Source organism: Lactuca saligna, chromosome 4 (assembly GCF_052625555.1).
Source record: "Lactuca saligna cultivar CGN05327 chromosome 4, ASM5262555v1, whole genome shotgun sequence".
NCBI classification, from domain to species: domain Eukaryota; kingdom Viridiplantae; phylum Streptophyta; class Magnoliopsida; order Asterales; family Asteraceae; genus Lactuca; species Lactuca saligna.
The window spans coordinates 55,072,436-55,085,785 of NC_136420.1; the positions used below are offsets into that span (position 1 = coordinate 55,072,436).

Here is a 13,350-nt window from a genome sequence, read left to right on the forward strand (position 1 = left end):
CACTGATTCCTTTAATGAATAAACAGATGGAGTGACTCAGCCTTTTTCAGTTGCACATAGCGGTTCCTTACGTGAATCCACTTGGGTTGATCTAGCTGGTTACTAATGGTATCTGTTGATGGTGTCCCAAAAAGATCGGTTATTAATTCCAACTGATGAATAACAAGGTCAACAATAACAGATCTTGAATGTGGGAACACTGTAGCTTTTGCCACTGGCAAGGTACATACATACACTTACTTTTTATTTTAAGAGAATATAATAATAATGATAAAGAGATGTGATGTGTATATCTTACAATCCTGTAATATTCAAAAGACATCTGAATAATATGAAATAGTGTAACTTTCATAAAATAAAATTACAAACATGTACATGATGAAACCAGAAAAACACAAGAATGTATCCTTATAGCCAAAGAACCTAGTGCCACTTCAGCGTTGGTTTTTTCTCAGATTTGTTTTCACTTTCCTTGTCATCTTGTGGCTTTAGATCCTTAAAAAGGCTCATGCACTCCTCTTTCTTATACATAGCAATAAATGGTACCTGATAACAAAGTTGTTACAAGTTACACGGATCCCAAGAAGATTTGGTCCTTTTAAATCAGGGATCGGATTGAACACTTACATCTAATTTCTGGACATGCATAAATTCTAAAACTGCATGATGTCATCCTTAACTATTGTCAGGTCATGCCCTTCTTCAGTTGTTCTATCACCTCCTATACAAAATAATACCACACCCGTTTAAAGTTGATGAAGAATCCAAGTACTCTCCTCTTCTATAATCATTTCATCTGTCGGTGGAGGACCAGTGCATTCCTCAGATATCTACAAAGATAAAAGTTGAACAGCAATTAATACATAATAAATGGTGAAATATATAGTATGTAAATGTGAATATTCTGACCTGGATTCTTTCTGGAATATCTATCTCCCGAATGTACTCACCTTTTTCAGTTTTGTATTTATTGGAAAGAATGGTGGGTTCAAATTCATCTTCAATCCTCCTTTCCTTCCCTTCACCTTTTATAGTTCTTTACACATTAAATAAATAGCAATATCAATTTTTTACATCACACATTGTAATATACCTTCTATCATTTCTTGCAATTGCTTCCTGAGTTGAAGGATGAACAGGGCTATTGCCACTTTCCAAGAGTCTTGTTTGTAGGGTTGATTCAGGAGAAGCATTGTTGGAGACTGTTTCTGTTTGGGTTGCACCTAATGTCCTTCCACGTCCAGGAAACCTACTATTTTCTTTTGCTGACTGGATAATTTTAAAAATAATAAATAAATAAAATTAGGAGATTAAAAATACAGCATTAGTACAACACTCAGATTTGACTGCTTACCTGAGGAGCCACCTCCCTCCTTGGCATCCATGAAGACAAGTTTGCCTACATATTCCCAGAAAGCGTATCACTGGAAATTTTATAAAGATATAAATATCAAAAATCGGATAGAAAACTGAGAATATGATAAATAAGGGGAAAATATAGGGGACAAACTACCTGGATGATGTGTTGCGAGTAGTATGTGCAGGAATGTATCCAGAAGGATCGCCACCTGTGCACATTATATATTTTGGTCTACGAACACAAGTTGACTGCAAAAAAATATATAATTCTAATATGGGATTTTACAAGTTTTCATTTTATTATGAATCAGTGAAGGTAAATACGTACAAGCCAGTGAGAGGATTATATGTCCGAATAGAAAGAACTTCCCATTATTAGAAGGTTGAATAAACCATAAGTGACTGAATTAAGAAATGTGCTTTAGCGTAACTGTTTAATAAATTATTCGAAAGATGAATATGTTCATGAGGTATGAGCCCTGTTCTACTAAATCCTACATATATATCCTCTAATCATGCACTTATTTAGTATTAGAACTAACAATAAGGATATAAACATAACTATATGGACACTTAAAAGTGTTTAGAGAGTTGTACCAATGTTTCAATCATATCTTGCTATATTTTTTTACATGTTATATTTTTTGAACCTGTTATTGTCCGTGCTTGTGAGGAAACCCCTAGGGCCTGCCTTGAATTTTTCTTATTGACCTTACTCCTTCTTGTTGGTTCACCATGTTCATCAACCTCTTCCTCATCAACAATGAAGTCAGCCATTTCATCTTCTTCCTCGCCAATCTCACCATCCTCTTCCTCTTCATGTTGATCCTCTTCAGCAATGTCATCAAGAGGTGGACCTAAAAGTTATGGGCAAAATGCTAATCATGATTATACACGATAATGATTACTAAAATGTGTTTTAAGAAAGTCAAGAAATTACCCTCATCATCCCCGAATAAACTATGCTCGATTTTCTGCTCTGCACTTTGCCCACTCTTTTCACTTCTATTATAATCATCCTCATCATAAAATCCTGATTACCCTTCATTAGCATTAGACATTGCTTTCTTTAGTCTCTTAAACCTTTTACTATCCTGGCAGATTCATATGGAAAGTTTTTAAAAAGTAAATAGAATGAAAGATAATTGCTAAAGAATCATCTGAATGTAGAGCAAGAGACTCGCGGCTTTTGGACGTCGAAATCCAATGATGTTGTTATCTTGAAGAAGCTCATAGTCATCTTCATCAAGAACATAGTTCTTCTTTGATTCCCTTAATATTCATGCAACATAAATTAGAAAGGTAACAATGCATTCACAACAAAAGGTAAGCTTGTCAAATTGATTTTTCACAACAAATGGTAAGCTTGTCAAATTGATTTTACCTTTTCTTTCTTTTCTTCTTCTTTTGCCTCTGATCATCACTATCCACCCTGCCTTCTTCCTCTTCATCCTGTCCATCTTCATTAATATCATCCACTATGAAACTATATTTCTCATACTCATATTCTCCTTCCTCTAATCAAGGTCATAAGCAAAAGCACGTTAGATGATCAATCATAAACTCAAAAACGAAAAAATGAATTGATTAGCATAAGTGTAAAGGATGCAGAAGGTTCAATTGTTCTGGAATTAAGTGGGAAACAAATTTCAGAAACATATAGGACATCAATTGTACTTTTGCTTGTTCATTGGGGAAATTTATCGAACAGGTGGTGTTCATTAAAAAAACCACTCTGTCAACATTAATTCATCCTTCTAACAAATCAAGATTCATCAAAAACATAAAAAAGATAATAATTTAGTAAGATAAAAAGGACCAGGAAAAAGTAAAAATAAATAGGTCGTACGTTCGATATCAACAATTATAAATTGCATTAAACTAACCCTCAATTTCATAGTAAAAATCAAAATTCAAAACAAAAATCATTCAACAGAATATGAAGAACATATATTGAGATCGAGAGAACACACAGAGGAGAACAGGTGAGATGAGTGCAAACTATTGTGCCAAAACTTACTAGGTAATGGAAATTGGAAATTCGCTAACATAACGGAGCCCATCTGGAACAATAGGATGGTTAGAAAATTGATATCGAGATGGAATCAGACAAAAAACAAAAGAAGGGAATAAGAACAAGAATGACCAGTAAGGGAGTACTGAATATTACCTGTGTAGGGTCAAGGAGCAGAACGATGAGAAGAGGCGACATGTATGATGATACGATGAGCACAAAGACCACGATAGAGGCGTAAGAGCCTAAGACGACGACGGTGAGCAAAGCGATGCGATAGAGGCGCGTTCGTGATGGAGAAAAGAAATACGGATTCAGAATAACATACAACTAGGGAAGGAAGGATATGAAATCATAAAAGGCAAGACCTAAGGTTCTGGTGGGTTTGCTAAAATTAAAGGGCCAGATTGACTGAATGAAGGTGAAGTGTGGATTGAGCTTTGATGGTTCAATGGCGGTGATGGTGGCGGTGGCGATGGCTTAGGGTTTACAGAGAGAATGAAGGGAGATACAGAAGAGAGAGGGTAGACATGGGGTTCTTCAAAATTTTAGAATTTCAACGATTTCGTTTTCCCCCTTTAAAAATGTGCGTTTAAGCAATATATATATATATATATATATATATATATATATATATATATATATATATATATATATATATATATATATATATATATATATATATATATATATATATATATATATATATAAAGCAACATTTGAAGAGGACACACATTTAAGATAAGCGCCCTCGGTGTTTGTATTTTTTTTTTCTATTTTGACACTAATTTCAGGGGAAGCACAATGCATGTCCTCTATCCTTCAAATTTTAGAAGAAATGACATTATTTTTAGGGCGCACACTTTTGCATATCGTAAATCACTGCATATCATTGTTTGCGCGTCGTAAAAGGCTATTTTTCTAGTAGTGATATTCAGAAGGAGATAAGGTCTGGAAATTGGTTTGCATACCAAGGAAGAAGGAAAAGTCCATAGTTAATTGTATAGTTTGGTACATTTAACATGATTTTGAATATGACTAGTGCTTGTTTATTTGTTAGAATGTCCAACTAAATCTAATTGCTTCTGTTAGCTAGATGAAGCTGGAACTCATGGTTTTAATATATTAGATTAGACTTTGCTTGTTGGTTATGACTAGTGTTTGATTGATTATACCTAGCATGCTTGATTTCATATTAGATTGCTTTAGATTCTTATTCTGTGTAGCTAATGACCATTAATCTGCATGAATTAGAATACCTGATAATTTAGTTAACATTAAATTGGTAGAGCTAAGATCGAACCAATCTTAGATAAGCAATTGAACTATTGAATTTGGTTGTGCTAGAGAACTCATATTATGACCGTAATTGTGTTTGTCACCTCAATCTTACATAGCTCCAATTCTATTTAATAATTGATTATGTGTTAAATTATGTATGAACATGCATAGATCTACTTGAATTAATTAATATTAGTTAATTTGGAACTGAATTGCTAATACTATTTTAATTGGTAACCAACAGGAATTGTCATAATTTATTTATAAACCACTGAGGAAAGTGGATTCAAACTAACATAAGTGTTTTGTTATTTGATTGAATTTGTGTCAAGAATTAATTTATTCTAAACTTGAAAAATTAGATAAAACCCACTACTTAGCTATAAATTTAGGTTAACTTATTAGTATGTAATTTAACTAGTTAAAAACGTTCCCTGTGATCGACACCCGACTTACTTAAACTATTCTATAATTTGATTAGGTAATTTAACTAGTTAAAAATGTTCCTTGTGATCGACACTCGACTTACTTGAATTATTCTATAATTTGACTAGGTACACTGCCTAGGTGAAATTTAGTTAGTTAAGTTAGTTAGGTTATAAAAATAAAATTTGGTGTAGCTATTTGCACGCATCATAAAGCTTCGATCTTAACGTTCATGCATGGCATATTTTGCTCCAAAATGCCAATACAACTTTAACAAAGGTGTTTAAGCATAATAACTCTTATAAGGCAAAATATGCCATGCATGAACGTTAAGATCGAAGCTTTAATGCCAATACAACTTTAACAAAGGTGTTTAAGCATAATAACTCTTATAAGGCTGAATAAAGCTGGAACCTTTGGACTCTCTGGACCTCACAAGGTCCATATCTGAAGTCTAGACCTCCTAATGGACTCCATGCACTCATTGCCCCAGCAAAAAGGTAGTAAAAACCCTAAATTCCATAATCATGAGATCCAACTAATAAGATGGGAAAGGTGTAGCCTTTATACCTTCCACAGAAGCTCCACGTGTAAGAAATGCTAGATCCCACAGCCTCTCCTCGTTCCTTGCTCGTAGCTCACTCCTTTCCTTCCAACAATTCCACCAAAACACTCAATATTAGCTCAAACAGTCTCTCTTAGCACAATGGCCGATTAGGGTTTCACACAGGGGAGTTAGGCAGCTGGTGAGGCGCATTTGAGGTCATAAGTTCTCTTAAACAACCCCAAACCCCAGGAATTTAGGGTTTCATCACATAGCACCAACTCGGCAAGTCGGCACACTGACTCGCCGAGTCAGTTCATTAACCTACGTGGCCAACTCGACTCTACTCGACGAGTTAAGGCACTAACTCGTCGAGTCACCTAGGAAAAACATATACAAATATTATCCCTTGGAATAAGGGTGTTATAATTCTCCCCCACTTGAATTAGATTTCGCCCTCGAAATCGCTCCATAACAACACATGGATCGACCCCAACAACCCGAGAAGCACCACCAAAAGAATCTCATATCATGCAACAAATTCCTTCCAAAGACACTCGAACCCAAACAGGAACTCTCAACCCTAAAAGAAATGGACCCCTCTGCTGCTGCGATTCTCGTTCTGGCTCTCCAGAACCTGAAAACTCTAGGAGTCCGTCTCCCCATCAAACCGCCCTTGCAAGATATCATCGGGTTACTCGCTCATCGAATAACAAACCTTGATCACACTCTGCCAACCCTGATTCTCTTGTTGCGACTGATGGAAACAAGTCGTTGACCAATAATTGGCTACCGGTCGATCATATTAGATATACGAGTCAATCCGGATCGTACCTTAGAGGGAACGGAAAAGTCACATCTCACCAAGGGCCCACTACCTGGACAACTATCAGAACTACCTAGGAAGGATGAACCTCAAAACTCTTTCCTCGGGCACAAGAAAATGATCATACCCACTTGGAACGATCCTCTGACATCCACAGATATAAGCCCCAACTTCCTCTCAAATACCCTTTTCAATAATGAACACCAGGTTAGCCCCTAACCCAAAAGGTAAACCTCCAAAAGTTTCCCATTGCATACCCAAATACGTCTTACTAGCTTCCTTCTCACCATAACTATCTCGGTCCATTGTGAAACACAAGTCACAAAGTTCGCTTTACCCCACGCGAATACTACAAACCCAACTGAAGTCGTCTCACCTCCGACCTCCGATGTCAACCACTTACTAGTTCTATACGTCTTGCGGTTCTTCCCATACTAACGAAACCGACCCACTCCCGCCTATGACATCAGATGGAGATCAATACCCCTCAAAATGAAACGCATCTTCGGATTCAGAACCCCATCTCGCCTACTCAATACACGAATTGACCCAAACTCAAAGTGAGAGTCTGATTCAATTGTGGAATTGGAACCACTCATTTCCATTCCGATACTCAACCCATTCCCGCGATTCATGAATTTATGAAGCGGCGGGGGAGGCTGTTTCCGCTACCATTTGGTCACATTGACATCCTTACTTATACTTCCCCCCAAAAACACATGATACCCACCTTTATAAGATTTAGATAATCATTATTATTATTATTATTATTATTATTATTATTATTATTATTATTATTATTATTATTATTATTATTATTATTATATATATATATATATAATTGACAAATGACGAGTAGATTTTGTCATTTCATACTTTCATCACATGTGTTGTTTTTTTTTTTACAAAAATAGTCCTTGTGTTTATGTTTTTTTGCATGTTAGTAGATTTTGCCTCTATGTAGAAAATAAATAGACTTGTTTATTTCATACTATACCACAAAGGTTTTGTGTATTGTCACATTTAATCGCTAGAGGTAGGGGTGAGCATTTGGACTAAACCGGACCGGACCGACGCTTGGACCAGACCGGTTATGGAGAATATTGTGGACCATGGACCATACCGGATGAGTCATGTCCGTGTCCGGGTCCGGGTCCAGGTTTTCCGGTTCTTGGACCTGTTTGGACGGGTACAACTTTAATTGCATTGAGTACAAGTCATTAAAATAAGTTTTTAGGTTTGATACGATACAACTTGTAAAAATGATTATGTTTCCATTTCATGCATAACTAATCTACCTTGATGTTATAATATTATAAGTTGCAAAATTAATTTTCCAAATAAAATCAACTAACATATAAATCAAGTTCACCAAGATCCCTTTGATATGATTTATCTATCAAATATACATAAAATTCAGAATTATAGTATAAAATGATAGTTAAAAAGTTGAAATATTTCAGCTTCAATAACTCAACTTTGAAGGATTGTAACTCACTGAATATAATACCAAAATCAACAAAATTATAGTCTAAATTTATCTACAGACTGTAAACTAAATGTTGGAAAAAACCTCAGGTCAATTGGACTTAAAACGAATGAGTTATGGTTGTTTAAAAATTTTCACAGATTGCAAAATTAAAAAAAAATTAAAAAAAAAAAAAAAGAACTTGCTGAAAATTTTCAGCTTTTATAGCTCAACTTTGAAAGACTATAACTCATTGAATATAATACCAAAATCAACAAAATTATAGTCTAAATTTATCTACAAACTGTAAATTAAACGTTGGAAAAAATCGCGTGTCAATCCGACCAAAAATAAATGAGTTATGATTGTTTAAAATTTTTCATAGATTACAAAATTTAAAAATGTTGTTGAAAAGCTGAAATTTTTCAGCTTTGATAGCTCAACTTTAAAAGTTTGTAATTCATTGAATACTATACCAAAATCAACAAAACTATAGTCTAAATTCATCTACAAACTGTAAGTTAAACGTTCGAAAAAACTGCGTGTCAATCCGATTTAAATCGGGTCCAACCGGTTCTAAACCCGGTAAAAACCGGACCGGACCGGGATGGATTCCTAGAACCGAGAACGAGCCCGAGGGTCCAAAAAAAGGGTCCGATCACCGATCTGATCCGGTCCACCGGTCCAAATGTTCACCCCTAGTTAGAGGTGTTTTTAAGTGTGGTTTGGATATTACCACATTTAGTCCCTAGAGTTTCTTTTTTACAAAAAAAAAAAAAAAAAAAAAAAAAAAAAAAAAAAAAATCCCTGTCTTTAAGTTTTTTGTATGTTGGTATGTTGGCCCTATGTATAAAATAAATTTCAAAACTTATCTTCGTAATTTACAGAAAAGGTCCTCGTGCAATGTACAAAAAAAAGTCCTTATGCAATTTTTTCATAGAAACAGTCAATCTATTTAAAAAATTACAAAAAATAATCCATAACTAATAGAAAATTTACATATTACACCCCCTACAACATATACTCCCGTATTTCGTCCCTATAAATTTTTTAGTTTCACACTTTGGCCACATGAGTTTTGTATATTTGCAGTATTGCTCCCTAGTTACGCAAGTTTTGTCCGCCCACGAAGCTGGGATAGTAACCAACTAGTTTTGTTACAAGTGCCATCTCCTTAGAATATAAAAAGCTTATCACCTTATTTTGTTTCCTATATGTACAAAAAAATATAAAGAATTATTTGAAGATTTTAAAAGTCTCATTATCTTTTTTTGATGCTCAATATTTACTAGTTTGTAACAAACACATTTTATATTGGATTTATCAAACATTAGATTTGCAGTTTATAGTATGGATAATGACTTGATAGGGTAAGATACTTTTTGAAATGTACACATTTAGTCCTTATTATTTTTTTCTTGTAAAATAAACCCTTATACTTTATTAATATATACACATTAGGTCCTTTTCACCGGATTCTACAGATTTTGCTAACGTGGAAGGGTTTATTTTGCAAAAAAAAAAAAAAAAAAAAAAAAAAAAATAAGGATTAAATGTGTACATTTCAAAAAGTATCTTACCCTATCAAGTCATTTTCCCTTTCTTTTATTTTGTTGAAATGAAATACCCATGTCGCATCCACATATCCACAACGAGATTTTTCTAACTTTTATTCATCATGAAAAAGAGGGAGAATCCCGATCTCCGGCGACTCCTTTGTGTGTTCCTACACATCACCGGTAGCAAGGAGGAATGATGGCAAAAACAACAAGGTCGAAGGGGGAGGCGAGAGGAAGTAGAGACGGTAGTTGGCGGCTAGGAGCTGCTCTGGTAGCCCCCTCGTCGATTCTTTCTTCTTTTTTTGGAAACATATCTCAAAGATGGAGGCAAAGAGAGACAGATCGGAGAAACACAATAGGTAAAGGGTGTTTGGCTGTTGTTGTTCGATCGGAAGGAAGAGAGACGAGAAAGAGAAGGGTCGCTGCTCTTTTCTTGTTGCTGGAGGATCACCCACCTCCGGTGACTAAGCTAATTAATTACTATTTAGTGTCACTTGTGCTTCCACATCAGCAAAACATGTAGAATCCAGTGAAAATGAACTAATGTGTACATATTAATAAAGTGTAAGGGTTTATTTTACAGAAAAAAAATAAGGATTAAATGTGTACAATTCAAAACGTATCTTACCATATTAAGTCATTTTCCCTAAAAGAAAATTCGTATATGACCGGTATACCGGGTATAATCGGTCACAAGGACTCCATTGTTACAAAAAATAAAGTATAAGAGTTTATTTTACAAGAAAAAAAGAATAAGGACTAAATATATATATATTTCAAAAAATATCTTATCCTATCAATTTATTATCCCTTTATAGTAAATCAGATTTATTTAATATAACATGAAATACTTTTAATCTTTAACACACACACACAAAAAAAAAAAAAAAAAAAAAAAAAAAAAAAAAAAAAAAAAAAAAAAAAAAGGTACCTTTCCCTATTTTATGTACTATTTTTTGAACATTAAAATATGTTTGATGTATTACTTTTAACAAATGATATACGGACATACTACTGTTAACAAAAAATATAACCTTAAAGAAGGTAAGATAAAATACTTTTAAACAGTACCCATCCAAAGTTGATTTAAACTCGATTATTAGTGATTACATTCAATCGTCTTGAAATTCTTTATGTAGTTCCAAATTTGGGAAGGATTTTATTATACAGAAATCATCATCGTTCTCATTTATCTACATGTCAATGAATTCCGACAAGCTGCTGGGCCTTGGTACGAATGGTATGGTGTGGGACTATGAGTAGTTGTCGTAGGAATAGGTTGTTGAGTTTGTCTCATTATCATTATCCACACATTCACATTTTTTTTTTGAACAGGCAAATGAAGAATTATATAAAAATAAAGCCCCATCAAATTGCTAGGGAAAAGTACATCAAAGAAGGAAAGCAAAACAAACACAGGAGAAATAAAAAGCACGATTACAACCCGATAAAAGGGTTTAGACACCAATCTGACCACCGAATCGAATCACATTTTCCTTTATATTTGATCCAAATGAACAATATCGACATAATGATATCCATCAATTTCGTCGGTTGCAGCCTTTTGTTATTGAACACTATCATTCAGTGACTTCCAAATACTCCACATAGTTCCATAGAAAATTCCCAGCAATCTCCTTTTTTTTCTTTGGACAATTCCCCCAATTTGATGCATAATCGAGTGTATCGTGAACCGTGGAAAAGTTTGCAGGCTGAATGTTGCACCATTTTAAGATCCATTTCATTATCGTTTTTGCATAAGAGCATTGAATCAACATATGATCTGATGTTTCTTCTGCCTCTCCACAGTGAAAACACATTGTGGAGGTTACATTGACACCTCGTTTTGATAAAGCGACAGATGTCGGAATGCGCTCCTGTTTTGCTCGCCATATAAAAGTCGACACCTTGATTGGAATCTCCTTCACCCATTCGAACCTCCCGATATCAACATAACTGTAACTGTCTAATTTCCTCCTTAATGTGTTGACTTGATAATTGCCATTGCTACTGATAGGGCAAGTCCATTTCAAATCATCACCTTCGTTTGTTGATTGTTTTTCCATTACCATGTTAATTGTGATACCGCATTTATCTAAATCTTTTTTGGAACAAGCGATGTTGTTCCAAACCCCAGGTAAGGTTTTTAAGGATAATATGTGATCAAGTTTTCCTTGAAGATTGTGAATGCTTGAGATAGTTTTTGCCCATATTGATTCCGGCTCAGAACGAAATCGCCACCACCATTTTACGATCAAAGCCATATTGAAAGCTTTGATCGAACCGACACCGAGCCCCCCGTCACTTTTGTTAGCAATTATCTTATTCCAAGATACCCAGTGTATCATGGAATTACCCTCTGAACCGCCCCACAAAAAATTCCTTCTTAGTTTTTCAAGCTTGTCGATTATCCCTGCTGGTGCGACAAAAAGAGACATGAAGTACGTGGGCAAATTTCCCAAGACCGATTTTATGAGTGTGAGCCTTCCTCCGAAAGATAGCGTCTTGGATTTCCAAATGGTAAGCTTTTTTTGAAACCTTTCAATTATCGGTTGCCAATGTTTCTTTAGCCGCATATTGGCTCCGATAGGCACCCCCATGTAGTTGAATGGGAGATTCGCTGGTTCGCACCCAAGCGGAGTCGCCCAACGAGCAACTTCTTCAAAGTGTGCCCCGACCCCAAAAACTCTCGATTTATTAAAATTGACTTTTAAACCTGATGATACATGGAAGCATCTTAAAATTCTTGCCAATTTCTTTACGTTGTGCTCCGTCCATTCACCAATAAATAATACATCGTCGGCATATAATAAATGTGAGACGGTTGGGCCACCCTTTGGGAGTTGTAGCCCTTGAAAACGCCATTGTTACAGGCCTCCTTCATTGCAACAGTCAAGCCTTCCATTGTTGTAATGAAAAGAAATGGAGAGAGCGGGTCGCCTTGTCGAACTCCCTTGGATGCTATGAATTCCTTTGTCGGGGTTCCATTTATTAGAACCGATGCTTTTGATGACGTTAGACAGCCCTTGATCCAACCCCTCCATTTCTCACCAAAGCCCATTTGATACATATTGTTGTTCAGAAATCCCCAATTAACGGAATCAAATGCCTTGTCAAAGTCTACTTTGAATAATAAAAGCTTCTTTTTTGCTTTTTTCGACCATACACAAATCTCGTTCACAAGTAGAAGTCCGTCTAGTATGTTTCGACCCGCCACATAGGCTGTTTGGACTTGATCAACACATTTTCCCATAACCTGCTTTAGTCTCACCGCGAGAATCTTTGCAATGATCTTGTAAATACACCCAATCAAACTTATTGGACGGTAGTCTTTCATCTGTTGTGGATCCTTGATTTTGGGTAAGAGAGAGATAAATGAGGAGTTACAGGATGAATCAAGTTTCCCATATCTTTCGAAGTACTTCACCACGGCTGCAATATCACCAAGTAAGACATCCCAATATTTCTTAATAAACTTGAATGTGAATCCATCTGGGCCCGGGGATTTGTCATTTCCGCATGCCCAAACTACGCTTTTGATTTCTTGGAGAGAAAAAGTAGATTCCAGATCATGCTTATCCTGTACAGAGATTTTTCGAAACCGATTGCTCTGAAAAGTCGGTCTGACCGGACATGTTTCGAGAAATTTTGATTGAAAGAACTTGAGAGCTTCCGCTTTAATCAAGGCCGGATTAGTGCACCAATTACCGTTGATCATGAGACCGTTAATGCGATTTTTTCTATTATTGTTATTAATGAATCCATGGAAAAGCTTTGAATTTTCATCTCCGTCCATCGCCCATCGAATTTTTGATTTCTGTCTAGCATCCATCACAACCATCTTTTCCATTTCAATAATGTCTTTGTAACCAA

General features: G+C 35.4%; 1 protein-coding gene across 4 annotated transcripts; it reads right to left on the bottom strand.

Annotated features, from left to right (window-relative positions):
- Positions 1-265: 265 nt before the first annotated feature.
- LOC145038517 (uncharacterized) lies at positions 266-3,938 on the bottom strand. Of its 4 annotated transcripts, none has more exons than XM_078986854.1 (12): positions 3,530-3,938; positions 3,380-3,422; positions 2,744-2,876; positions 2,540-2,631; positions 2,300-2,453; positions 2,010-2,216; positions 1,514-1,608; positions 1,355-1,424; positions 1,094-1,269; positions 910-1,025; positions 628-830; positions 266-546 (listed from the first exon to the last, which is right to left on the bottom strand). In XM_078986854.1, the coding sequence occupies exons 1-5, from the start codon at positions 3,569-3,571 to the stop codon at positions 2,449-2,451; spliced, it is 315 nt and encodes a 104-aa protein (XP_078842980.1). In that variant the 5' UTR covers positions 3,572-3,938; the 3' UTR covers positions 266-546; positions 628-830; positions 910-1,025; positions 1,094-1,269; positions 1,355-1,424; positions 1,514-1,608; positions 2,010-2,216; positions 2,300-2,448. The 4 variants fall into 4 exon arrangements, with proteins under 4 accessions (XP_078842980.1, XP_078842977.1, XP_078842978.1 ...); XM_078986851.1 differs by having other exon boundaries at positions 910-1,036; XM_078986852.1 differs by having other exon boundaries at positions 910-1,036; positions 1,514-1,568; positions 2,300-2,631.
- Between the last annotated feature and the right edge of the window lie 9,412 nt (positions 3,939-13,350).

Bases quoted from the DNA above. Each gene is read 5' to 3' on its own strand.
- LOC145038517 (XM_078986851.1), bottom strand. From the start codon at position 1,381: ATGCCAAGGAGGGAGGTGGCTCCTCAG. The intron at 1,270-1,354 runs GTAAGCAGTCAA...AAAATTATCCAG, and splicing joins GGAGGGAGGTGGCTCCTCAG to TCAGCAAAAGAAAATAGTAG. The intron at 1,037-1,093 runs GTATATTACAAT...TAATGTGTAAAG, and splicing joins ATTGCAAGAAATGATAGAAG to AACTATAAAAGGTGAAGGGA.